Source organism: Nyctereutes procyonoides, unplaced genomic scaffold (assembly GCF_905146905.1).
Source record: "Nyctereutes procyonoides isolate TBG_1078 unplaced genomic scaffold, NYPRO_anot_genome, whole genome shotgun sequence".
In the NCBI taxonomy this organism is placed as follows: domain Eukaryota; kingdom Metazoa; phylum Chordata; class Mammalia; order Carnivora; family Canidae; genus Nyctereutes; species Nyctereutes procyonoides.
The window spans coordinates 54033311-54060173 of NW_026575126.1; the positions used below are offsets into that span (position 1 = coordinate 54033311).

General features: G+C 37.9%; 1 protein-coding gene across 1 annotated transcript in view; it reads left to right on the forward strand.

Moving 5' to 3' along the window:
• Positions 1-26863, forward strand: part of LOC129519855 (phospholipid-transporting ATPase ABCA3-like) — a 142501-nt gene that overhangs the window by 75197 nt on the left and 40441 nt on the right. The window contains exons 13-19 of the mRNA XM_055340687.1: positions 7133-7287; positions 7533-7688; positions 8000-8210; positions 11996-12146; positions 14135-14233; positions 14681-14849; positions 15816-16116. Coding sequence (XP_055196662.1) covers positions 7133-7287; positions 7533-7688; positions 8000-8210; positions 11996-12146; positions 14135-14233; positions 14681-14849; positions 15816-16116 — 1242 coding nt within the window. The remainder of the gene's footprint in view (positions 1-7132; positions 7288-7532; positions 7689-7999; positions 8211-11995; positions 12147-14134; positions 14234-14680; positions 14850-15815; positions 16117-26863) is intronic.

A 26863-nucleotide genomic window follows, 5' to 3' on the forward strand; every position in this document is an offset into this window, starting at 1 on the left:
GACTGCACATACACTTACTACCTAACCTAGTAGTTGCGCAATGCCCTGAGTTCTCCTGAGATCTTGTCCACTTTAAACCTGCTAGCTTCAGTCCTGGGCTCAGGACAAATTTTGTTAAAGTCACATATGCACCCTGTCCTGCTATTGTGTGCCCTGCAATTTGCTTTGTTACACCCAGACATCCTTGTGTGCCAAGCCCAGTCTCTTGCCCCCAGCCACTGCAGGACTTAAGGGGATCCAGCATAAGGCTAGTGGCCCAGTGCAAATTTGCTAACATTGTCACCTCATTCCCAAGTTCCCTGGCAGCTACACCCCTTCAGAGCTGGCCTGCCTAGATCCTACTAATACCACAGAGATTAGAGGGCAAAGAGTCACTGCAGACAACTTCACTGAAAGGAAAGTGGCTCAGGCACAACAGCAAGACATAAACAGTACTCTTTTAAAGTGCCAAGCTCTGATGAACAGGAGTGCTGCACTGCAAGGCACTTCAGGACCTCTTCATAAAGTCACTACTTTCAAGATCAGAAGACATAGCTGACTTTCCTAAAACACAGAAACAGACATAGAGAGGCAAACAAAATGAAGAGACAGAGAAATTTATTCCAAATGTAAAAACAGGACAAGGCCACAGTCAGAGATCTAAGTGAAACAGATATGAGTAATGTGCCTGATAGAGAATTTAAAGCAATGATCATAAGGATACTCACTGGAACTGAAAAATGAGTGGAAGACATGACCAAGACCCTTTAACACAGAAATAAGGAACAACATAACAGAGATAAAGTTCTCAATAAACATAGATGAGAAACATGCTTGTTGGAATAAATTGCAGGTGGGAGAAGTAGAGGAATGAATTAGTGACCTAGAAGGCAAAGTAGTGGAAGTAATCAAGCTAAACAGAAGAGAGAACAAAAAATTCTGCAAAATGAGAATAGACTTAGTGAACTCTGACTCCATCAAATGTAATAATATTCATGTTATAGGAGTCCCAGAAGAACAAGAGAAGGAGACAGATAATTTATTTGAAGAAATAATAGCTAAAAACATCCCTGTCTGGGGGAAGGAAACAAATATCCAGATCCAAGAGGCACAGAGAACCCCCATCAAAATCAACAAAAGCAGATCCACAGTAAGACATATTGTAATTAAATTGGCAAAATATAGTGATGAAGAAAAAATTTAAAAGCAGCAAGACAAAAGGAAACTGTAACTTGCAAAAGAAAACCCATAAGACTAGCAGGAGATTTTTCAGAAAAAAGTTTGCAAACAAGGAGGGAGTGGCATAATATATTAAAATTGCTGACAGAAAAATCTGCAGCCAAGATAGAATACTTCTCTCCAGGAAGGTTATCATTCAGAATAGAAGGAGGGATAAAGAGAACCCCACAGAAACAGAAACTAAAGGAGTTCATGACCACTAAACCAGCCTTGCAAGAAATATAAAAGAGGACTCTTTGAGTGGAAAGGAAAGACAAATAATGACAATATAAAGGTAGGAAACACAAAGTCAGTAAAAATGAATATTTCTATTAAAAAAAATCAGTCAAGGAACTCACAAATAAAGCAATATAAAAAATAACAACAGGGCAGCCCGGGTGGCACAGCGGTTTATTTTAGCCCAGGGCCTGATCCTGGAGACCCAGGATCGAGTTCCACATCGGGCTCCCTGCATGGAGCCTGCTTCTCCCTCTGCCTGTGTCTCTGCCTCTCTCTGTGTGTCTCTCATGAATAAATAGATAAAATATTTTTTAAAAAATAACAACGTATACCTAAAACATGGGGAGGGGTGGAAAAAAGAATGGGTTCAAATTTGAATAATTATCAATTTAATATAGATTGCTATATGCAGAAGAAGCTACTTATAAACTTAATGTTCACCATATATCAAAAACTACTAATGTGCAAAGAATAAAGAGAAAAAATCTATATATATATATATCCCTAAAAAAATCAGCAAAACATGAAAGGAAGACAGCCTGAATGGGAGAATATATTTGCAAATGATATATCCAATAAGGGGTTAATATCCAGAATATATAAAGAACTCATACAACTCAACACCAAAAAAAAGGAAACAGTCTGATTAAAAAATGGGCAGAGGACCTGAATATACATTTTTCCAAAGACATAGAGATTGGCTAGTAGACACGTAAAAAGATGTACATCAGTCCTCATCAGGTAAATGCAAATCAAAACTCCAATTAGGTATCACTTCACACCAGTCAGGATAGTGTCAAAATGACAAGAAATAGTAAGTGTTGGAAATAATGTGGAGGAAAGGGAACCCTCATGCACTGTTGGTGGGAATGTAAATTGGTGCAGCCACTGTGGAAAATAGTATGGATTTTCCTTTAAGGAAAATATTAAGGAAAAAAATAAAAACAGAAATAACCATATGATCCAGTAATTTCACTAAGGGATTTTTACCCAAAGAAAATGAAAACAGTAATTCAAAAAGATAACAAGTACCTCTACGTTTATTGCAGCAGTATTTACAACAAAGAAATAGAAGCAACCCAAGTGTCCATCAATACATGAATAGATAAGGAAGATGTGATATAAGTACATATATATATGTATGTGTGTGTGTGTGTGTCTGTGTGGTATGTATATGATATATTTACATTATATATAATATATATGGCAAATATAGATACCACAGGAAGATGTAGTATATATATATGTGTGTATAGGAAGATGTAGTGTGTATATATGTATGTTGTATATTTTTATGTATGTGATATATATGCATATGTATATATATGCATGTGGTGTGTGTGTGTGTGTGTGTGTGTATATATATATATATATATATATATATATATATATATATAATCATTACTTAGCCATGAAAAAGAATGAGATCTTGTCATTTGTGACAACATGAATGTAACTAGAGGGTATTGTGCCAAGTGAAATAAGTCAGACAGAGAAAGGCAAATACTTCATAATTTCATTCATATGTAGACTTGCAAGAAACAACAAGGAAATACTCTAAATACAGAAAACAAAGTGATGGTTGCCAGAGAGAAGGTAGGTGGGGGAATAGGCAAAATCAGTGATGAGGGTTAAGAGGTACAAACTTATAGTTACAAAAAAAATGTTTTTAAGCCAAGAGCTGAAAGAAGAAATTATCGGCTGAAAATCTCATCTCTAAGTATCAGAAATTAACATGAAATCACACATTCCCAGATAAACAAACCTGACAGAATTCATTCCTAACAGACCTGTCTTTAGAAACTCTTTGGGCTAAAAGCAAGGAAGCTGAGATGGAAATCTGAACACATGCACATACATATACACACACACACACACACACACACACATAAATAACAAAGATGACATCAATAAGGTTAATTATATAATTATAAAAGATAGTATTAATACATACTACTTTTCCTTTTAACTAATTTCAAAAGAAATTTTATAAAAAATATTTAGATAGGGACACCTGGGTGGCTCAGCAGTTTAGTGCCTGCCTGCCTTTGGCCCAGGGTGTGATCCTGGAATCCCAGGATCAAGTCCCACATCGAGTTCTCTGCATGGAGCCTGCTTGTCCCTCTGCCTGTGCTCTCCCCCCCTCCCCGTTTCTCTCATGAATAAATAAATAAAATCTTTAAAAATATTTAAAAATATATTTAGATAATTGTGATGTTGGGCCTGCAATACAGAAAAATAATAAATTTGACAATAATAGCATAAAAGAGGAGGATGGGAACAAAGTTGTAATAGAGTAAGGAAATAATGCAAGGTGGAAACATAAACCCATAGGAACAAATGAAGAAAACCAAAAATGCTAAATTATAAGTAAATTTAACAACCTGTAAATAATGCTTGCTCTCCTTTCTCCACTTCTGTAATACGCATAAAATTCTATAAGTATTAATTATGACAATGTACTATTGTGGTAACACATGTAAATGAAATGTGTATAACAATACCAGCACAAAAATAGAGAAGACAGAACAAAATTATATCAGTTTTCTAGAATTTAGTATAAATCTGAAGTTGATTCTGGTAAATTGTATAGTAGTAAGCCTCAGAGCACCCACTAAGAGAATAACTAAAAATATATATACAGTGAAAAAATCATTAAAGGAATTTAAATGTTAAGTTAGAAAATAATCATTGTGAAAGAAAGCAATAAAAAAGAAATAGAGTAATAAAAATGACATGAGGCATTGAAAACAAAAAAAGCAAAATGGCCGACATATATGCACCCATAATAATAATAATATTGTTAGTGAATTAAACTATCCATATAAAAGGCAGATTGTCAGATGTATAAAAAAATAAGATCCAGGGCAGCCTTGGTGGCTCAGCGGCTTAGCGCCGCGTTCGGCCCAGGGCCTGATCCTGGAGTCCTGGGATCGAGACCCACGTCGGGCTCCCTGCATGAAGTCTGCTTCTCCCTCTGCCTGTGTCTCTGCCTCTCCCTCTCTCTCTCTCTCTCTCTCTCTCTCTGTCTCATGAATAAATAAAATCTTAAAAAAAAAAAAAAGGTCCGGGATCCCTGGGTGGCGCAGCAGTTTGGCGCCTGCCTTTGGCCCAGGGTGCGATCCTGGAGACCCGGGATCAAATCCCACGTCGGGCTCCCGGTGCATGGAGCCTGCTTCTCTCTCTCTCTCTCTCTCTCTCTCTCTCTCTCTCTCTGTGTGTGTGTGTGTGTGACTATCATAAATAAATAAAGAAAATAAATTTTAAAAAACCCTTTAAAAAAAAAGATCCAACTCTATGCTGTGTACAGAAGATAATGTTTTTTTTTTAATTTTTTTTTTACTGGAGTTCAATTTGCCAACATATAGCATAACACCCAGTGCTCATCCCGTCAAGTGCCCCCCTCAGTGCCCGTCACCTAGTCACCCCAACCCCCCACCCACCACCCTTTCACTACCCCTTGTTTGTTTCCTAGAGTTAGGGAAGATATGTTTTATATTCAAAGATACAAATATTTTGAAAGTGAAAGGATGGAAAAAATACACAAAATGTAACTAAAGTAAAACTCCAGTAGCTATGCAAATATCAGACAAAATAGACTTTAAAACAAAGTGTTGTTAGAAATAAAGAATATATTTTATAATGATAAAGGGGTCAATTTACCATGAAGTTATAACAATTATAAATATATATGTACCTAACAACAAAGTTCCCAAATACGTGGAGCAAAAACCGTCAGAATTGAAGGCAGAAACAGACAAGTGGAAAAGTAATAATTGTAGATTTCAGTATCCCACTTTCAATGAAAGATAGAGCAAGTAGGCAGAATATTAACAGGTAAATAGATGACTTGAAAAATATTACAAAATAGATCTCATAAGTATCTATACACATCTCATCCAACAACAGCAAAATATGTTCTTCTCTACCAATGTAGAATATTCGCTAGGATAGACTACATTAGGCCACAAAAAAAGAAAAAAAAAACCTCAATGAATTTAAAAGATTGAAATCACACAAAGTGTAGTTTCTAATTACAGTGGAGTGAAATTATAAATTTGCAACAGGAAGAAACTTCAGAAATTCATATACTTGTGGAAATTAAACCACATACTTCTAAATCCCAATGGTGAAAGAAGAAATCACAAAGAAAATTAGGAAATATTTTGACATGAATAAAAATGACATAATGCACACAACTAATAAGATGCAGCTAAACCAGTGCTTAGAGGGAAATTTATACCTATAATTTCCTACATTAAAACGTCCTCTAATAAACAATCTGCCCACCTTAAGATATTTAAAAAATAATAGCCAGCTAAATCCAAAGCAAGAAGAAAGAAGGAAATAAGGGAATTAATGAAACCAAAGTTTAGTTCTTTGAAAAGATCAATAAAAGTGACAAACTTTTAGCTGTACTGACCAAGAAAAAAAAAAAACCAGAAGATTCAAATCACTAAAATGAGAAATGAAAAGTCCTCTATGGAAGTAGTGGATGGGGATGATCAGCTAAACAATCGCATTTCAATGCATCTAAAATTAGATTACATTGTTAAAAATGAAAACGTCTGGAACAAATATGATGATGGAGGAGACCGTAGCACAACAGAGATAATTTGGGACATCATGTTGGATGGATATCTCTGAACACATTTATCCTTTTGGTCATGTTTTCTTTTTTAAAAATAATGAAGTATAGTTGACATACCATGTTAGTTTCATACAATATTATATTAATTTCATAGTGATTTCACAATTCTGTACAATATAAATGCTTACCACAGTAAGTATAAAGTAGGATTTATGAGTTCCTGGATTTAAAGTGATATTTTCTTCTTTAAACTTAACCAATAATTATGAGAGCTGTGGATAAAAACTATATCAATATTTTGAAACTATTGTTACTGTGTTTAACTCCCCTGACTGGAATTTAAATTCTTCATGAATAACATTTTTATTATCTGGGTTTTCAAGTTTTAAAAGAGTTTAGCATAATCTAGTGAAGTGTACAATCATAACATAATTAATAAGTGTTGTCAAATAGTTGATGCAATGCTGTTAAGTTCTAATATAATAAACTCTTTAGTGTTTAGATACCTGAGTTATTTGTACCCATTCATACTCATTGAATATTAGAACATGAGTTAATCAAAAACTTAAAAATTAAGTATTTTTAATCTAATCACCTCCAATATAACCATTGATAGTTTAATTTTTTTAATAATAAATTTATTTTTTATTAGTGTTCAATTTGCCAACATACAGAATAACACCCAGTGCTCATCACATCAAGTGGCCCCCTCAGTGCCCGTCACCCATTCACCCCCACCCTCCTCCCCTTCCACCACCCCTAGTTTGTTTCCCAGAGTTAGGAGTCTTCATGTTCTGTCTCCCTTTCTGATATTTCCTACCCATTTCTTCTCCCTTCCCTTCTATTCCCTTTCACTGTTATTTATATTCCCCAAATGAATGAGACCATATAATGTTTGTCCTTCTCAGATTGACTTATTTCACTCAGAAAAAAAATTAGATAATTTTAAAAAATTGATAGTTTTTGGAATTTTCTTCTGAGAGATATTGCTAATTCTAATGAACAATCCTCATAGATTTCAAATTTAAGGTTTTAGTGAGCAGTTTATTGTCATGTTCCCTCATGAAAGCTAAGGTATTATTATGTCTTCTGCTTAATCCCTAGGTCTCTATCCTGCTACCAGTGGAGAGGCCTATATTAATGGATATAACATCTCACAGCAGATGGTCCATATCAGGAAAAGCTTGGGCGTGTGTCCCCAACAAAACTTGTTGTTTGATTATTTGACCGTGTCAGAACATCTTTACTTCTATTGTGTGGTAAGCCAAAAAAGATATGTTCCTTTTTCCCACTCTATTGATGTACTTCAGATAGATTACCAACTATCAATATTATTATTCTTAGAAAGTTTAAAAACTGATTTTTGACGAAGTCTCCTTTACATGTAAAGATAAACAAAGGGAAGAAGACACTATGGAGATCATATAAAAAAAAAAAGCCTTGTATAAAATGTTTCTAAGGATAAAGCGGGAAGCACCACATAAACTCTGGCTTCTCTTTCCAGGTAAAAGGAATACCTCAAAAGACACGTCTTATGGAAACTGATCATATGCTGGCTGCTTTTAACCTTCTAGATAAGCATAATGCATTTTCACATTCACTGAGTGGAGGCATGAAGCGCAGACTCTCCATGATCATAGCACTTATAGGGGGCTCCAAGGTAAAAAAAAAACAAACAAAAAAAACTCCCACTAAATCAGCCAACAGAAACTTGAGAGCTGATACGCGTCTAACACTGTAAATGGAACCTTACAAGTGAAATCCCATACGGAATTCACATTACCAAATGCTTATAGTAAATTTGTCACAGGTTTGGAATTATTTTCAGTTTTAGTCTAAATTTATTATCTTAGCTTAATTGAACAAGTGACTGAAAAAGCAAAACCAGAGTAAGCCCCATAAGTGGTAAGACCTTAGGCACACTAGTACATAATATTTAAATAGTTACGGAATTGTTCTTCTGGTCTTTAGGTGGTGATACTTGATGAGCCAACATCTGGCATGGACCCAGCCTCAAGGAGGGCCACCTGGGATGTCCTTCAGGAGTATAAAGAGAATCGTACCATCTTATTGACCACCCATTATATGGATGAAGCTGACATCCTGGGTGATCGCATAGCTATCATGGTCAAGGGATCCCTGCGCTGCTGTGGCTCTTCAGTTTTCCTGAAAAGAATATATGGTCTCTATCCTTTTGATTATTTTTTGGATATTGATATCTTAATATTCTTCAAACATAATCTTCATGGATATTGATGTCTTAGTAATATTCTAATATAATTTCCATAATTTTTTGTTTGTCTCCCCAAAATTTCTATGATTTCCTCTGTCTTTTTTTTTTTTTTTGGAGCTCAAATATGAGCTCTTTGAAGTAATGGTCATAGTTTATTTATTTATTTTTAATATGGAAGTATAATTGACATACAAAGTCCTATTATTTTCATGTGTATATCATAGTAATTTGGTATTTTATACATTACAAAATGATCCCTATGATTAGTCTAGTTACCATCTGTAATCATACAAAGTTATTACAATATTATTGACTGTATTCCCTATGCTGTATATTATATCCTCATTATTTATTTATTTTGTAACCAGAAGTTCATCCCTCTTAATCCCCTTCACCAATTTCCCCGACCTCCAACCCCTTCTATTTTTGGTGACTTATAGTTTATTTCTCATATATTTGAGTCTGTTTTGTCTATCTGTTTGTTCTTTATATTCTACATGTAAGTGAAATTCTTTGGTATTTGTCTTTGATTTATTTCACTTAGTGTGACACCCTCTAAGTCTATCCATGTTGTCACAAATGGCAAAATTTCATTTTTGATGGCTAAGTAATATCCCACTGTATATATTAACCACATCTTCTTTATTTGTTCATCAATGGGTAGACACTTGGGTTGCTTCCATAGCTTGGCTGTAGTAAATAATGCTGCAATAGACATGGGATGCATATATCTTTTTGAATTGATGTGTTTGTGTTCTTTGAGTAAATACCTGATAGTGAAATTACTGGATCATATAGTAGTTCTATTTTTAATTTTTTGAGGAACCTCCTCACTGTTTTCCACAGTGGCTACACCAGTTTCCATTTCTACCAACAATGCAAGGGGGTTCTTTTTTCTTTATATCTTCACTATCACCTGTTGTTTCTTGTATTACTGGTTTTAGCCATTTTGACAGGTGTGAGAGATATCTTCTTGTGGTTCTGATTTGTATTTCCCTGATGATGAATGATGTTGAACATCTTTTCATATGTCAGTTGGCCATCAGTATGTCTTCTTTGGAGATACCTTTGGCCATCTCATATCTTCTGCCTGGTTTTTAATTTGATTATTTGGGTTTTGGTATTGAGTTGTATAATATTTTTGTATGTTGTGGATATTAATGCCTTATTGGATATAATTTGCAAATATCTTTTCCAATTCAGTGTGCTTTTTGTTTTGCTGATGATTTCCTTCATTGTGCAAAAGCTAGTTTTGATGTAGTCTCAATAGCTTAATTTTGCTTTGTTTTCCTTGCCAGGGGAGACCTATATGGAAGAAGGCTTCTACAGTCAATGGCAAAGAGATTGCTGCCTTTGTTTTCTCCTAGGAATTTTTGGTTTACAAACATTTTCTTTTATTCTCTAGGTTGCCTTTCCATTTTGTTGATTGTTTCTTTTGCCATTCAGAATTTTTAAATTTGTTTTAAGATTTACTAATTAAAAAAAAAAGATTTACTAATTTATTTTAGAGAATGGGAGACAGAGAGAGAGAGTAAGTGGATGGGGGTTTAGAGGGAGAGAATCTCCAAGCGGACTCTCCACCGAGAGTGGAGCCTTACTTAGGGCTGAAAATCCCATGACCATGAAATCCTGACCTGAGCCAAAACCAAGAGTCAGACATTTGGCTGTCTGAGCCACCCACATGTCCCCAGAATCGTTTTAGTTTTGTAGTCACCCTTGTCTATTTTGTTTAATTTCCTTTCATGTCCTTTTGGTTTCATATCCAAAAAACATCATTGCTTATACCAGTGTCAAGAAGCTTTTACCTGGTATTTTCTTATAGGAGTGGGTCTTAACATTTAAAAAAAAATATCTTCAGTTGTTCTTTTGATTGGAGAATTTAATCTGTTTATATTTAACATAGAGTAGTTTGATAAGGAAATACCTACTTTTGTTAATTGTGTTCTGTTTGTTTTGTAGTTCTTGTGTCCCTCTTCTCCTCTCTTGCTGTTTTTATTTCCTTTTTACTGATTTTTTGTATTGATATGCTTCAATTTTTTCTTTTGTGTAATTTCTAGACATATTTGTATTATCATGGAACACATATAACAGTATATTATAAGCTGATAATCTCTATTGCAAATAAAAAGCTGTTTTCAAAAAAAAAAATTTAAAAGCTGTTTTTGGGCAGCCCCGGTGGCGCAGCGGTTTAATGCGACCTGCGGCCCAGGGCGTGATCCTGGAGACCCTGGATCGAATCCCGCGTCGGGCTCTCTGCATGGAGCCTGCTTATCCCTCTTCCTGTGTCTCTGCCTCTCTCTCTCTGTCTCTATGAATAAATAAATAAAATCTTAAAAAAAAAGCTATTTTCTTTACTTCCTCCATAACACTTTAGTGATATCATATTTATATACATATTTGTATTATGTATTGTATGTCTCTTTTTTAGTTATGCTTTTTAGTAACAATATAACAAATTTAGTTACAGTTTTTTAAGACTTCTATCTTTTAACTTTTATAGAATTAAAAGTAACTTATCCACCATCATTGCAATATACATTATTCTATATTTGTATATTTACCCTTATCTATGAGATTTATACTTTCATATGATTTTGTATTACTGGTTAGGATCCTTTCTTTTCTTTTTTTTTTTTTTGCCATCCTTTTCAATTTGAAGAACTTCCTTTGGCATTTCTTATAATGCAAATCTAAGTAATGAATTCTCTCAGCTTTTGTTTGTCTAAGAAAGTCTTTCTCCTTCATTTTTGAAGGACAGTTTTGCCAAATAGAGTATTCCTAGTTGGTAATTTTCTTTCAGCACTTGGAATGTATGTCATCATTCTCTTCTAGGCTTCAAGATTTCTGCTGAAAAATCAACTAATGGTCTAATGAGAATTACCTTGTATGTGACAACTTGTTTTTCTCTTGCTGCTTTCAAAATCTTCTCTTTGTCTTTGACTTTTTACCATTTGATTATAATGTGTCTTATTGTAGGTATCTTTGGATTGATCTTGTATAAATCCTTTGCATTTGTAACTCTGAATACCCATTTCCTTTCCTTGGTTGGGAAATTTTCAGCCATTATTTCTTTAAATAAACCTCCAGTTCCTCCTCCTATTCCTTCTCTCTCTCTCTCTCTCTCTCTCTCTCTCCCCTCCCCCGCTGCCCCCTAACGGGACTCCCATACTGTATATATTATTCTACTTAGTGATGTCCCATAAGTCTCTTGGGCTTTATTTACACTTTTTCATTCTTTTTTTCTTTTTGTTTCTCTGAGTGAATAATTTCCAATTACTTGACTTTGAGATCACCTATCCTTTTGTCTACTTTATGCAGTCCACTTCCGAACTCCTCTAATGAATTTTTCAATTTAGTTACTGTATTTTCAGCTCTGTGACTTATTTTTGATACTTCCTAAGCTTCCCGTTTCTTTGTTGAAATTCTCACTTTGTTGCTGCATTGGTATCCTGACCCCGGTGAACATCTTTATGATATTATTTTAAATTCTCTGTCAGGTAAATTATATAGATCTCCATTTAACAGAGCTTTTTTTCCCCATCTCTGTTCTATCAGTGCCTAAGAAAATTAATGAAATTACAAAAGAGGAATTTATTAGACGTCTTAGACTTTTATGATTAACATGCCTTACCTTCTTCTAGATCACCCAAACTATGAAAAGCCATGAATTGTCTCACAAGAATATTGGAAATACAAAATTGTTTTTATTTGTTCTTCTAAATGGATTTTCTCAGGTGTGGGATACCACATTGTTATGGTGAAGGAAGCTCACTGTAATGTTGAAGAAATCTTCAAATTGCTTCAATATTATATACCAACAGCCACTTTGGAGAAGAATGTTAGTAATGAAGTATCTTTTATTCTACCCAAAGAGTACACACACAGGTATGAGTCCAGAGAATACAAAATGATTGATGTTTAGATAACCAGCAATCATTATTGCTTTTCCTGGTTTCTTCAAGCTTGGCAAATAGAGTTTATTTAATAAGCCAAAACTCCCATCATTACTGTCACTTGCAATGAAAAGAAGGATGCTACATTTGGCTATAGCTTCCTGGTCTTAATTGGTTATAACTAATGATATGTTTTGGTAGAGTCAAAATTGGTGAGTGGAGTGAATGGAAATATAATGAGATGAAAATGATTTTAGTGGTGGCTCTTGAAGCCAAGGTGACAGGAACTAAGAGTAAATAGGCAGTTTGACTGCACTTGCCAGCCAAGTTTTTCATCAGAGGTAGTCACAAAGAATAATAATTCTACCTGAGATAACTATCCTGATAAAGGAAAATGGAAACTAAGTATACTTATCAGTGACATTTAGAGTATGATATTTTTATCTTCTTGTATTATACAAATGAATAGTTGCTGTAGTATTTCCAAAAGTCAAGCCAGTTGTTATATTCCAGAAAAATGTGAAGAACTTAAATGCTCCCTTTTCTAGGAAAAAGAGAAATATGTCAAAAAAAGAGAAAAGAAGGAAAAGGAACTGCATCATGTCAACACTGTTTATTTAGTAATTCTAAAAGTTCTTGAGAAGCAGCAACATGGAATAGTGTGATCAGGCAGCAGAATGGAACCAAGATTCTAGCCATAACCTGGAATGAGAGAATTAAATATCATAAAGAATTAGAAATAAAATTCTAGATATGTATCCTCAGAGATACATAGTAGTTGGCTCATTCAGAAAAGTTGGGAACCAGATGAGGGCTTTTGCCCATTATGATAATTGTGATACATGTGAAGCTGCAGAGTCTCTCTGAAGGAGACAAAAAAGTAAAGCACTTGCTTAAACTTATCACACTCTTTGCCTATCCTCATTCATATGGATACTAATGACATTCTCAAAGAATGTCTAAAACAGGAAATGAAAGTATTCTTAAGCAAATGATATCTTTTATCATATCTTCATATTCACAGTTATAGTACCTTCTTCATATTTTATCATATCTTTATATTTGGAAGCAGAAGATATTTATCATATATTCTTATTAGGTATTTGAACTTAAATAACAGAAAAGGGAAGAGGATCCAAGAGGTGAACAACTAATTGTAGATTGCGGAGCCATAGAATTATGGACTCACTTGAAAGTCATAAAATTAGGAAAGAATGTGTTTTTCTATCAGGGAGGGCTTTTCTTTCTTTTCTTTTTTTTTTTTTTTTTTTTTTTTTTTACAGTAGACTTCACACCCAGCATGGAGCCCAACACCGGGTTTGAACTCACGACCTTGAAATCAAAACCTAAGTTGAGATCAAGAGTAGGACGCTTAACTGAGCCACCCAGGCATCCCTATTAGAGATATATTTTAAACTAAAAATGGGGGAATCCCTGGGTAGCTCAGCGGTTTGGCGCCTGCCTTTGGCCCAGGACGCAATCCTAGGGTCCCGGATCCCCGGGTCGAGTCCCACGCGGGGCTCCGGCATGGGGCTTGCTTCTCCCTCTGCCTGTGTCTCTGCCTCTCTCTCTCTCTGTGTGTGACTATCATAAAAATAAATAAATAAATAAATAAATAAATAAATAAATAAATAAAAATAAAAACTTACTGAATAATAACCATAGCATGTGTATATAGTTGACAAGTTAATTTACGTGAGCTAGCTAGAGTTTTTAGCATATATAGAGTCTCTGTAGTTTATTAGAAGACCAACATTATGTATTTTCAGAAATTAAGTGGAGTGGGCCACATATGCCACAGCAGTTTACTAGTTTCTATTATAAGTATTGAAGTGAAGAATGAGCTACATTTCCCCACTGCTGAGGGGAAATCAGTTCAGAACAAAAATATATAAAAATGAAAATCTTCTAATTTGATACTAACATTTACTCTTCCCATTCTCCTTTCCCTTCACCCTTCTTATTTTATTCTAATTCTAGCTTTGAAGCTCTGTTTACTGATCTGGAAAAGAGACGGTATGAGTTAGGCATTGCTAGCTTTGGTGCCTCTGTTACGACCATGGAAGAAGTCTTTTTTAGGTGAGCAAGGGAAAATAAAAGCCATTGGGGAGGAAGGACCACATCTTGGTCCCTTTTATAAACCCACCAAACTCAGTCACACATTAGAAATTTAAGCAATGTGGAGAGGAGGGAACTGATATGATTTTTTTTTACAATAACAACACTGAAAAAACTCATTTTAAAAAAGAACAGATATTTGAGTTACTCAAAGTATGAATTAGACATTAATCTTTAATTTGAATGAGTTCAACTAATGAAACATTCAATACCTTGCCCTAATTTTGTCAGCAGTCCTGTAAGTGGTGTTTGGGAACCACTCCTCTACCAGAGTTACCCTGTTGCCTCTGCCAAGTCAGCAAGCAAATCAAGGAGCCTTCTGAGTTGAATGTTGTAACTTACATTCTCCAAAAAAAATATTATGGGGTAGAGTTAAATTAAATGCTTTGCACCATTTTTTTTATGTAGAGTCAGTAATATGGAAGATTCACAAACAGATATCCAAGCTACCCAAACTCTACCTCCCTCTGTGATGAGTGAAGTCTCAATTAAGAACCAGAATAGGAATATGTCAAACAATAAGAGAGCAGATTATTCCTCCATGAATGAAAACTCTGCTATTATGTTTAATACTGGGGTAAGCACCTTTGCTAAGAAACCTGATGTATATTTATTTGACGAAGGCACAAGAGGTACATTTTCTTTTATACTTATAAAATAAGTATACAAATAACCACTGCACCCTACCAGAAAGGGAGCAGTTTCTACCACAACCTAATTAATTTCCCAATGCAGAAGAAATGAGGTCAGCTGTCATTCTCACCATTGCTATTCCTCAGTTCTTTTTTCTCTTAGAATTCTTTTTTATTTTTCAAATTGCTAACCCAGAAATTTGAGTTTTCTTTCTTTCTTTCACTGAAGCTGGAGTGAACCAAAAAGAGCATGATTTTTAACAATTAAACATGCCCAGTATTGTAAGTTTTTGAGATAGGAATTGATACTACATAAGAGATCTTTCCCTAATCAGTGCAGTCCTCACCATATGAAGTCCCTCTGAGATGCCTAGCATTTCTTTCCTTCTCCTCCTAATTATTTCTTCCTCCTATAGAGAAGCCTGATTTTCTTGACTGGAGAAAATCATCTTATTGAGATTTTAAGTGTATTATATGAAAATCCAGACCTTGAACACTGTATTTAATACAACAGAGATCAGCAAACTTATATAAAGGAATAATAGATATGTAAGGTGAAGTTGGCCACAAGGTCTCTCTTGGAATTGCTCTACCTGTCCTTGTAGCACAAAAGCTACTATAGACAATACAGAAATTAATGGATATAGCTGAGTTCCAGGAAAATTTGGACCTAATTTTTTACAAAAACAGGTCATAGTCTGTTGACTCTTGCCTTATAAAGAAAAGACTGGTCATACTCTCATGTAGTATTATAATGTGCTTAGATTCTATTCTCAGTATTTATTTAGAAAAATGTTATGTGTCTTCTCCCATAAAATTCCAGAGTGTTCACTCATCTTAATGAATTTCATCATGAATGATCTGTTTAGGTCCATGAATATGGTAATATTGTTTCTTTCTTCCTTCTTTAGTATTCCCTCTACCACCAGCAGTTCTGGGCCATGTTCATAAAGAGGGCGATGTTCAGTTGGAGGAATTGGAAACTGATTGCGCTACAGATGCTGGCACTTCTAGGTTCCTTTATTTTTCTCTCAGAAGCTGATAAGCTTTCATATAATATTAATGAAAAGGCCAGAGAAATGAATTTGGATCAATATGGTAGAACAATTGTGCCTTTATCTATTTCTGGAAATTCTAGTTTGGCCCTGATTTTCCTAAAACATCTTAGAAGTATACTAGAGTCTGACAAACACACACTTAAGGAAGTGCAAGGTAAGATTCGTTAAGTAAAAAACACTGCTCTTAGATGAATATCTGGTTGTTTGATTTGCAAAGAAGGTCTTAACTGTATACTTGGCTACAGTATAACTAAAGACTTAATGTGCTAGCTCCTCTGAATACACTTACTGTAGTAGTAATAATAATTTACATTTACTGAGCACTTGTTTATGACAAGAACCTAGCTAAGCATTCTACTTGTATATCATTTAATCTGAGTAATCACCCAGATTTAGCAGATATTTTTATTACAGACATCAGTTAAATGAGGAGGAAGTATCTGGAGTATCCTCCCAGATAATGTTTTTTTTTTTCTTTAACTGCCTCCTGGTGAACAGTATTCTTTTGAGTTAGCAAAAATCTTGCAGTATTGGCAAGCCTGTGTGGTTATTTTTTTTCTCTTATTGAGTTTCTGTTGTGAAAATACATTTCAGAAATGTTGATTGTTCCTTATAATACTGATCACAACCTACAAGTAATAGATTGACTGACTACAAATAATTGTCCCTGTTATTCCTCCACTACAAATATTAGGTAAGCATTTGTTAACCGAAGTCACATATAAGGGCAGAGGATAAAGAATAAAATCATTTTTTGAAATGCAGTATACTACTTACATTAAAAAGGTAAAATGATTAACTGAATATTATTCATTGTTATATTGATAATGAAACTAAAAATACAAGAGAATAATACAGTAACCACACTGATAGCCATTTTCAATTGTTACTGCTTGGTTCATTAGCTAGAAATTATCTAGCAATAATATTTAGGCTTAACTACTCCCACTTTGTTTTAAAAAATTTACATGGAGTTAGGAGGGGCAAGATGGCGGAAGAGTAGGGTCCCCAAATCACCTGTCCCCAAAAAATTACCTAAATAACCTTCAAATCATCCTGAAAATCTACAAATTCAGCCTGAGATTTAAAGAGAGAACAGCTGGAACGCTACAGTGAGAAGAGTTCACGCTTCTATCAAGGTAGGAAGACAGGGGAAAAAAGAAATAAAGAAACAAAAGGCCTCCGAGGGGGAGGGGCCCCGCGAAGAGCCGGGCTGAGGCCGGGGCGAGTGTCCCCAGGACAGGGGAGCCCCGTCCCGGAGAAGCAGGAGCTGCACCAATCTTCCCAGGCGGAAAGGGGCTCGCAGGGAGTTGGAGCAGGACCCAGGAGGGCGGGGATGCCCTCGGGCTCCCTGGGACACTAACAGACACCTGCGCCCCAGGGAGAGTGCGCCGAGCTCCCTAAGGGCTGCAGCGCGCACGGCGGGACCCGGAGCAGCTCGGAGGGGCTCGGGCAGCGGCTCCGCAGGGGGCTACGGGGCGGGAGCGAATCCAACAGCGCAGGCCCGGGAGTACAGGGCACCGGGGACACAGCCCAGGATGCGGCCTCCCCCCCGGGACAGGCAGAGGCCGGGAGGGCCCAGGACAGCAAGGACGCTCCTGCCCCGAGCTGAGCAGATCAGCGGCCCCGCCCCGAGGCTCCAGGCCCTGCAGACAGAGAGCTCCGGAGTTACTGCCGGGGCTGAATCCAGGTTTTCAGAGCTGGCCGCCGCCACTGTGGTTGTTCCTCCTGGGGCCTCACGGGGTAAACAACCCCCGCTGTGCCCTGCAGCAGGCAGAGGCAGAGCAGCTCCCCCAAGTGCTAACACCTGAAAATCAGCACAGCAGGCCCCTCCCCCAGAAGACCAGCTGGACGGACCAGTTCCAGGGGAAGTCAAGGGACTAGAAGTCTACAGATTCAGAAGATACTCCCCCGTGTTTTTTGTTTTTTTTTTCTTTTTTTTGTTTTTGTTTTGTTTTGTTTTCTTTTGCTTTTTGAGTTCTATTTGCTTCCCCCACCCTTTTTTCTCCTTTCTTTCTTTTTCTTCTCTTTTTTTCTTTTTTCTTCCTTTTTTCTTTTTCTCTTTTCTTTCCTTCTTTCTCTTCTCTCTTTTTCTCCTTCTCCCAATACAACTTGTTTTTGGCCACTCTGCACAGAGCAAAATGACTAGAAGGAAAACCTCACCTCAAAAGAAAGAATCAGAAACAGTCCTCTCGGAGGAGGGGCAAGATGGCGGAAGAGTAGGGTCCCCAAATCACCTGTCCCCAACAAATTACCTAGATAACCTTCAAATCATCCTGAAAATCTACGAATTCGGCCTGAGATTTAAAGAGAGACCAGCTGGAATGCTACAGTGAGAAGAGTTCGCGCTTCTATCAAGGTAGGAAGTCGGGAAAAAGAAATAAACAAAAGTCCTCCAAGGGGGAGGGGCCCCGCGAGGAGCCGGGCTGAGGCCGGGGCGAGTGTCCCCAGGACAGGAGAGCCCCGTCCGGGAGAGCAGGAGCTGCACCAACCTTCCCGGGCGGAAGGGGCCCGCGGGGAGTTAGAGCAGGACCCAGGAGGGCGGGGATGCCCTCGGGCTCCCGGGGACACTAACAGACACCTGCGCCCCCGGGAGAGTGCGCCGAGCTCCCTAAGGGCTGCAGCGTGCACGGCGGGACCCGGAGCAGCTCGGAGGGGCTCGGGCGACGGCTCCACGGAGGGGGCTGCGGGGCGGGAGCGCAAATCCAACAGCGCAGGCCGGGAGCACAGGGCGCTGGGACATAGCCCAGGATCCGGCCTCCCCCGGGACAGGCAGAGGCCGAGAGGTCCCAGGACAGCAAGGACACTCCTGCCCCGAGTTGAGCAGATCAGCGGCCCCGCCCCGGAGCCTCCAGGCCCTGCAGAGGGAGAGCCCGGAGTTACTGCGGGGGGCTGAATCCAGCCTTCCAGAGTTGCCATAGCAACTGCGGCTGTTCCTCCTGGGGCCTCACGGGGTAAACAACCCCCGCTGAGCCCTGCAGAAGGCAGGGGCAGAGCAGCTCCCCCAAGTGCTAACACCTGAAAATCAGCACAACAGGCCCCTCCCCCAGAAGACCAGCTAGACGGACCAGTTCCAGGGGAAGTCAAGGGACTTAATGTATACAGATTCAGAAGATACTTCCCTGTGTTTTTTTGTTTTTTTTTTCTTTTTTCTTTTCTTATTGATTTCTGATTGCTTCCCCACCCCCAATTTTTTTCACCTTTCTTTCTCTTTTTCTTCTCTTTTTTTTCTTTTTCTATTTTCTTTTTCTCTTTTCTTTCCTTCTCTCTCTTTTTCTCCTTTTCCCAATACAACTTGTTTTTGGCCACTCTGCACTGAGCAAAATGACGAGAAGGAAAACCTCACCTCAAAAGAAAGAATCAGAAACAGCCCTCTCTCCCACAGAGTTACAAAATCTGGATTGCAATTCAATGTCAGAAAGCCAATTCAGAAGCACTATTATACAGCTACTGGTGGCCCTAGAAAAAAGCATTAAGGACTCATGAGACTTCATGACTGCAGAATTTAGATCTAATCATGCAGAAATTAAAAATCAATTGAATGAGATGCAATCCAAACTAGAAGTCCTAACGACGAGGGTTAGTAGGTGGAAGAACAAGTGAGTGACATAGAAGACAAGTTAATGGCAAAGAGGGAAACTGAGGAAAAAAGAGACAGACAATTAAAAGACCATGAAGACAGATTAAGGGAAATAAATGACAGCCTAAGGAAGAAAAACCTACGTTTAATTGGGGTTCCCGAGGGCGCCGAAAGGGCCAGAGGGCCAGAATATGTATTTGAACAAATCCTAGCTGAAAACTTTCCCAATCTGGGAAGGGAAACAGGCATTCAGATCCAGGAAATAGAGAGATACCCCCCTAAATTCAATAAAAAACCGTTCAAAACCTCGACATTTAATAGTGAAGCTTGCAAATTCCAAAGATAAAGAGAAGATCCTTAAAGCAGCAAGAGACAAGAAGTCCCTGACTTTCATGGGGAGGAATATTAGGGTAACAGCAGACCTCTCCACAGACACGTGGCAGGCCAGAAATGGCTGGCAGGATATATTCAGGGTCCTAAATGAGAAGAACATGCAACCAAGAATTCTTTATCCAGCAAGGCTCTCATTCAAAATGGAAGGAGAGATAAAGAGCTTCCAAGACAGGCAGGAATGGCACAAAAACAGATACAGAGATCAATGGAACAGAATAGAGAACCCAGAAGTGGACCCTCAACTTTATGGTCAACTAATATTCGATAAAGGAGGAAAGACGATCCACTGGAAGAAAGACAGTCTCTTCAATAAATGGTGCTGGGAAAATTGGACATCCACATGCAGAAGAATGAAACTAGACCACTCTCTTGCACCATACACAAAGATAAACTCAAAATGGATGAAAGATCTAAATGTGAGACAAGATTCCATCAAAACCCTAGAGGAGAACACAGGCAACACCCTTTTTGAACTTGGCCACAGTAACTTCTTGCAGGATACATCCACAAAAGCAAAAGAAACAAAAGCAAAAATGAACTATTGGGACTTCATCAAGATAAGAAGCTTTTGCACAGCAAAGGATACAGTCAACAAAACTCAAAGACAACCTACAGAATGGGAGAAGATATTTGCAAATAACATATCAGATAAATGGCTAGTTTCCAAAAATCTATAAAGAACTTATTAAACTCAACACCAAAGAAACAAACAATCCAATCATGAAATGGGCAAAAGACATGAAGAGAAATCTCACAGAGGAAGACATAGACATGGCCAACATGCACATGAAAAAATGCTCTGCATCACTTGCCATCAGGGAAATACACATCAAAACCACAATGAGATACCACCTCACACCAGTGAGAATGGGGAAAATTAACAAGGCAGGAAACCACAAATGTTGGAGAGGATGCGGAGAAAAGGGAGCCCTCTTACACTGTTGGTGGGAATGTGAACTGGTGCAGCCACTCTGGAAAACTGTGTGGAGGTTCCTCAAAGAATTAAAAATAGACCTGCCCTACGACCCAGCAATTGCACTGTTAGGAATTTACCCCAAAGATTCAGATGCAATGAAACGCTGGGACACCTGCACCCTGATGTTTCTAGCAGCAATGTCCACAATAGCCAAACTGTGGAAGGAGCCTCGGTGTCCATCGAAAGATGAATGGATAAAGAAGATGTGGTTTATGTATACAATGGAATATTACTCAGCCATTAGAAACGACAAATACCCACCATTTGCTTCAACGTGGATAGAACAGGAGGGTATTATGCTGAGTGAAGTAAGTCAATCGGAGAAGGACAAACAGTGTATGTTCTCATTCATTTGGGGAATATGAATAATAGTGAAAGGGAATATAAGGGAAGGGAGAAGAAATGTGTGGGAAATATCAGAAAGAGAGACAGAACATAAACACTTGTAACTCTGGGAAATGAACTAGGGGTGGTGGAGGGGGAGGAGGGCGGGGGGTGGGGGTGAATGGGTGACGGGCACTGAGGGGGACACTTGATGGGATGAGCACTGGGTGTTATTCTGTATGTTGGTAAATTGAACACCAATAAAAATTAATTATTAAAAAAAAAAAAGAAACAGGCCTCTCTCCCACAGAGTTACAAAATCTGGATTACAATTCAATGTCAGAAAGCCAATTCAGAAGCACTATTATACAGCTACTGGTGGCTCTAGAAAAAACCATAAAGAACTCACCGAGACTTCATGACTGCAGAATTTAGATCCAATCAGGCAGAAATTAAAAATCAATTGAACGAGATGCAATCCAAACTAGAGGGTTAACGATGAGGGTTAACGAGGTGGAAGAACGAGTGAGTGACATAGAAGACAAGTTGATGGCAAAGAGGGAACCTGAGGAAAAAAGAGACAAACAATTAAAAGACCATGAGGATAGGTTAAGGGAAATAAATGACAGCCTCAGGAAGAAAAACCTATGTTTAATTGGTGTTCCCGAGGGCGCTGAAAGGGACAGAGGTCCAGAGTATGTATTTGAACAATCATAGCTGAAAACTTTCCTAATCTGGGAAGGGAAACAGGCATTCAGATCCAGGAAATAGAGAGATCCCACCCTAAAATCAATAAAAACCTTTCAACACCTTGACATCTAATAGTTAAGCTTGTAAATTCCAAAGATAAAGAGAAGATCCTTAAAGCAGCAAGAGACAAGAAATCCCTGACTTTTATGGGGAGGCATACTAGGGTAACAGCAGACCTCTCCACAGAGACGTGGCAGGCCAGAAAGGGCTGGCAGGATATATTCAGGGTCCTAAATGAGAAGAATATGCAACCAAGAATACTTTATCCAGCAAGGCTCTCATTCAAAATGGAAGGAGAGATAAAGAGCTTCCAAGACAGGCAGGAACTGAAAGAATATGTGACCTCCAAACCAGCTCTGCAAGAAACTTTAACGGGGACTCTTAAATTTCCCCTTTAAGAAGAAATTCAGTGGAACAATCCACAAAAACAAGGACTGAATAGATATGATGACACTAAACTCATATCTGTCAATAGTAACTCTGAACGTGAACGGGCTTACTGACCCCATGAAAAGGCGTAGGGTTTCAGACTGGATAAAAAAACAGGACCCATCTATTTGCTGTCTACACGAGACTCATTTTAGACAGAAGGACACCTACAGCCTGAAAATAAAAGGTTGGAGAACCATTTACCATTCAAATGCTCCTCAAAAGAAAGCAGGGGTAGCCTCCTCATATCAGATAAACTAAAATTTACCCCGAAGACTACAGTGAGAGATGAAGAGGGACACTATAGCATACTTAAAGGATCTATCCAACAAGAGGACTTAACAATCCTCAATATATATGCCCCGAATGTGGGAGCTCCAAAATATTTAAATCAATTAATAACCAAAGTGAAGAAATACTTAGATAATAATACACTTATACTTGGTGACTTCAATGTAGCTCTTTCTATACTTGATAGGTCTTTTAAGTACAACATCTCCAAAGAAACCAGAGCTTTAAATGATACACTGGACCAGATGGATTTCACAGATATCTACAGAACTTTACATCCAAACTCAACTGAATACACATTCTTCTCAAGTGCGCATGGAACTTTCTCCAGAATAGACCACATGCTGGGTCACAAATCGGGTCTGAACCGATACCAAAAGATTGGGATCATCCCCTGCATATTCTCAGACCATAATGCCTTGAAATTAGAACTAAATCACAACAAGAAGTTTGGAAAGACCTCAAACACGTGGAGGTTAAGGACCATCCTGCTAAAAGATGAAAGGGTCAACCAGGAAATTAAGGAAGATAAAAAGATTCATGAAAACTAATGAGAATGAAGATACAGCCGTTCAAAATCTTTGGGATGCAGCAAAAGCAGTCCTGAGGGGGAAATACATCCAAATTCAAGCATCCATTCGAAAACTGGAAAGAACTCAAATACAGAAGCTAACCTTACACATAAAGGAGCTAGAGAAAAAACAGCAGACAGATCCTACACCCAGCAGAAGAAGAGAGTCAATTAAGATTCGAGCAGAACTCAACAAAATCGAGAACAGAAGAACTGTGGAACAGATCAACAAAACCAGGAGTTGGTTCTTTGAAGGAATTAAGAAGATAGATAAACCATTAGCCAACCTTATTAAAAAGAGAGAGAGAAGACTCAAATTAATAAAATCATGAATGAAAAAGGAGAGATCACTACCAACACCAAGGAAATACAAACGATTTTAAAAACATATTATGAACAGCTATATGCCTATAAATTAGGCAAACTAGAAGAAATGGACGCATTTCTGGAAAGCCACAAACTACCAAAACTGGAACAGGAAGAAATAGAAAACCTGAACAGGCCAATAACCAGGGATGAAATTGAAGCAGTCATCAAAAACCTCCCAAGACACAAAAGTCCAGGGCCAGATGGCTTCCCAGGGGAATTCTATCAAACATTTAAAGAAGAAATCATACCTATTCTACTAAAGCTGTTTGGAAAGATAGAAAGAGATGGAGTACTTCCAAATTCATTCTATGAGGCCAGCATCACCTTAATTCCAAAACCAGACAAAGACCCCACCAAAAAGGAGAATTACAGACCAATATCCCTGATGAACATGGATGCAAAAATTCTCAACAAGATACTAGCCTATAGGATCCAACAACACATTAAGAAAATTATTCACCATGACCAAGTAGGATTTATCCCCGGGACACAAGGCTGGTTCAACACTCATAAAACAATCAATGTGATTCATCATATCAGCAAGAGAAAAACCAAGAACCATATGATCCTCTCATTAGATGCAGAGAAAGCATTTGACAAAATACAGCATCCATTCCTGATCAAAACTCTTCAGAGTGTAAGGATAGAGGGAACATTCCTCAACATCTTAAAAGCCATCTACGAAAAGCCCACAGCAAATATCATTCTTAATGGGGAAGCACTGGGAGCCTTTCCCCTAAGATCAGGAACAAGACAGGGATGTCCACTCTCACCACTGCTATTCAACATAGTATTGGAAGTCCTAGCCTCAGCAATCATACAACAAAAAGACATTAAAGGCATTCAAATTAGCAAAGAAGTCAAACTCTCCCTCTTCACCGATGACATGATACTCTACATAGAAAACCCAAAAGCCTCCACCCCAAGATTGCTAGAACTCATACAGCAATTTGGTAGTGCGGCAGGATACAAAATCAATGCCCAGAAGTCAGTGGCATTTCTATACACTAACAATGAGACTGAAGAAAGAGAAATTAAGGAGTCAATCCCATTTACAATTGCACCCAAAAGCATAAGATACCTAGGAATAAACCTAACCAAAGAGGTAAAGGATCTATACCCTAAAAACTATGGAACACTTCTGAAAGAAATTGAGGAAGACACAAAGAGATGGAAAAACATTCCTTGCTCATGGATTGGCAGAATTAATATTGTGAAAATGTAAATGTTACCCAGGGTAATTTATACGTTTAATGCAATCCCTATCAAAATACCATGGACTTTTCTTCAGAGAGTTATAACAAATTATTTTAAGATTTGTGTGGAATCAGAAAAGACCCCGAATAGCCAGGGGAATTTTAAAAAAGAAAACCATATCTGGGGGCATCACAATGCCAGATTTCAGGTTGTACTACAAAGCTGTGGTCATCAAGACAGTGTGGTACTGGCACAAAACAGACACATAGATCAATGGCACAGAATAGAGAACCCAGAAGTGGACTCTGAACTTTATGGTCAACTAATATTTGATAAAGGAGGAAAGACTATCCATTGGAAGAAAGACAGTCTCTTCAATAAATGGTGCTGGGAAAATTGGATATCCACATGCAGAAGAATGAAACTAGACCACTCTCTTTCACCATACACAAAGATAAACTCAAAATGGATGAAAGATCTAAATGTGAGACAAGATTCCATCAAAATCCTAGAGTAGAACACAGGCAACATCCTTTTTCAACTCAGCCCCAGTAACTTCTTGCAAGATACATCCATGAAAGCAAAAGAAACAAAAGCAAAAATGAACTATTGGGACTTCATCAAGATAAGAAGCTTTTGCACAGCAAAGGATACAGTCCACAAAACTAAAAGACAACCTACAGAATGGGAGAAGATATTTGCAAATGACGTATCAGATAAAGGGCTAGTATGCAAGATCTATAAAGAACTTCTTAAACTTAACACCAAAGAAACAAACAACCCAATCATGAAATGAGCAAAAGACATGAAGAGAAATCTCACAGAGGAAGACATAGACATGGCCAACATGCACATGAGAAAATGCTCTGCATCACTTGCCATCAGGGAAATACAAATCAAAACCACAATGAGATACCACCTCACACCAGTGAGAATGGGGAACATTAACAAGGCAGGAAACAACAAATGTTGGAGAGGATGCGGAGAAAAGGGAACCCTCTTACACTGTTGGTGGGAATGTGAACTGGTGCAGCCACTCTGGAAAACTGTGTGGAGGTTCCTCAAAGAGTTAAAAATAGACCTGCCCTATGACCCAGCAATTGCACTGCTAGGGATTTACCCCAAAGATACAGATGCAATGAAACGCCAGGACACCTGTACCCTGATGTTTCTAGCAGCCATGTCCACAATAGCCAAACTGTGGAAGGAGCCTCGGTATCCATCGAAAGATGAATGGATAAAGAAGATGTGGTTTATGTATACAATGGAATATTACTCAGCCATTAGAAACAACAAATACCCACCATTTGCTTCAACGTGGATGGAACTGGAGGGTATAATGCTGAGTGAAGTAAGTCAATCGGAGAAGGACAAACAGTGTATGTTCTCATTCATTTGGGGAATATGAATAATAGTGAAAGGGAATATAAGGGAAGGGAGAAGAAATGTGTGGGAAATATCAGAAAGGGAGACAGAACATAAACACTTGTAACTCTGGGAAATGAACTAGGGGTGGTGGAGGGGGAGGAGGGCGGGGGGTGGGGGTGAATGGGCGACGGGCACTGAGGGGGACACTTGACGGGATGAGCACTGGGTGTTATTCTGTATGTTGGTAAATTGAACACCAGTAAAAATTAATTTATCAAAAAAATAATAATAAACTGTAAAATTATGTTTGTAGAATTGTTCAGAGTATTCCTTTATTACCCTTTTGATGGCTGCAGGATCTGTAGTGATTTCCCCTGTATCATTTCTAATATTGCTAATTTATGTTTTATCTTTGTTCCCCATTCTCTTTCCTACTGTGCTTTTAGCTGGGTATTTTCTAATCAACCTGTCTTCCAGTTTCCAGTCTTTCCTCATTTGTGTCCATGAGTTATACATTGATTTATGAGTTATATGTTGATTGTAATTTATGTGCTTTATCAATTCTAACATAAGTATTTGATTCTTCCTATGGACTCCAGTTCTCTGGAAAATATTCTGTCTCTAATATCTAGTTTATATATGGATCTGTTTCT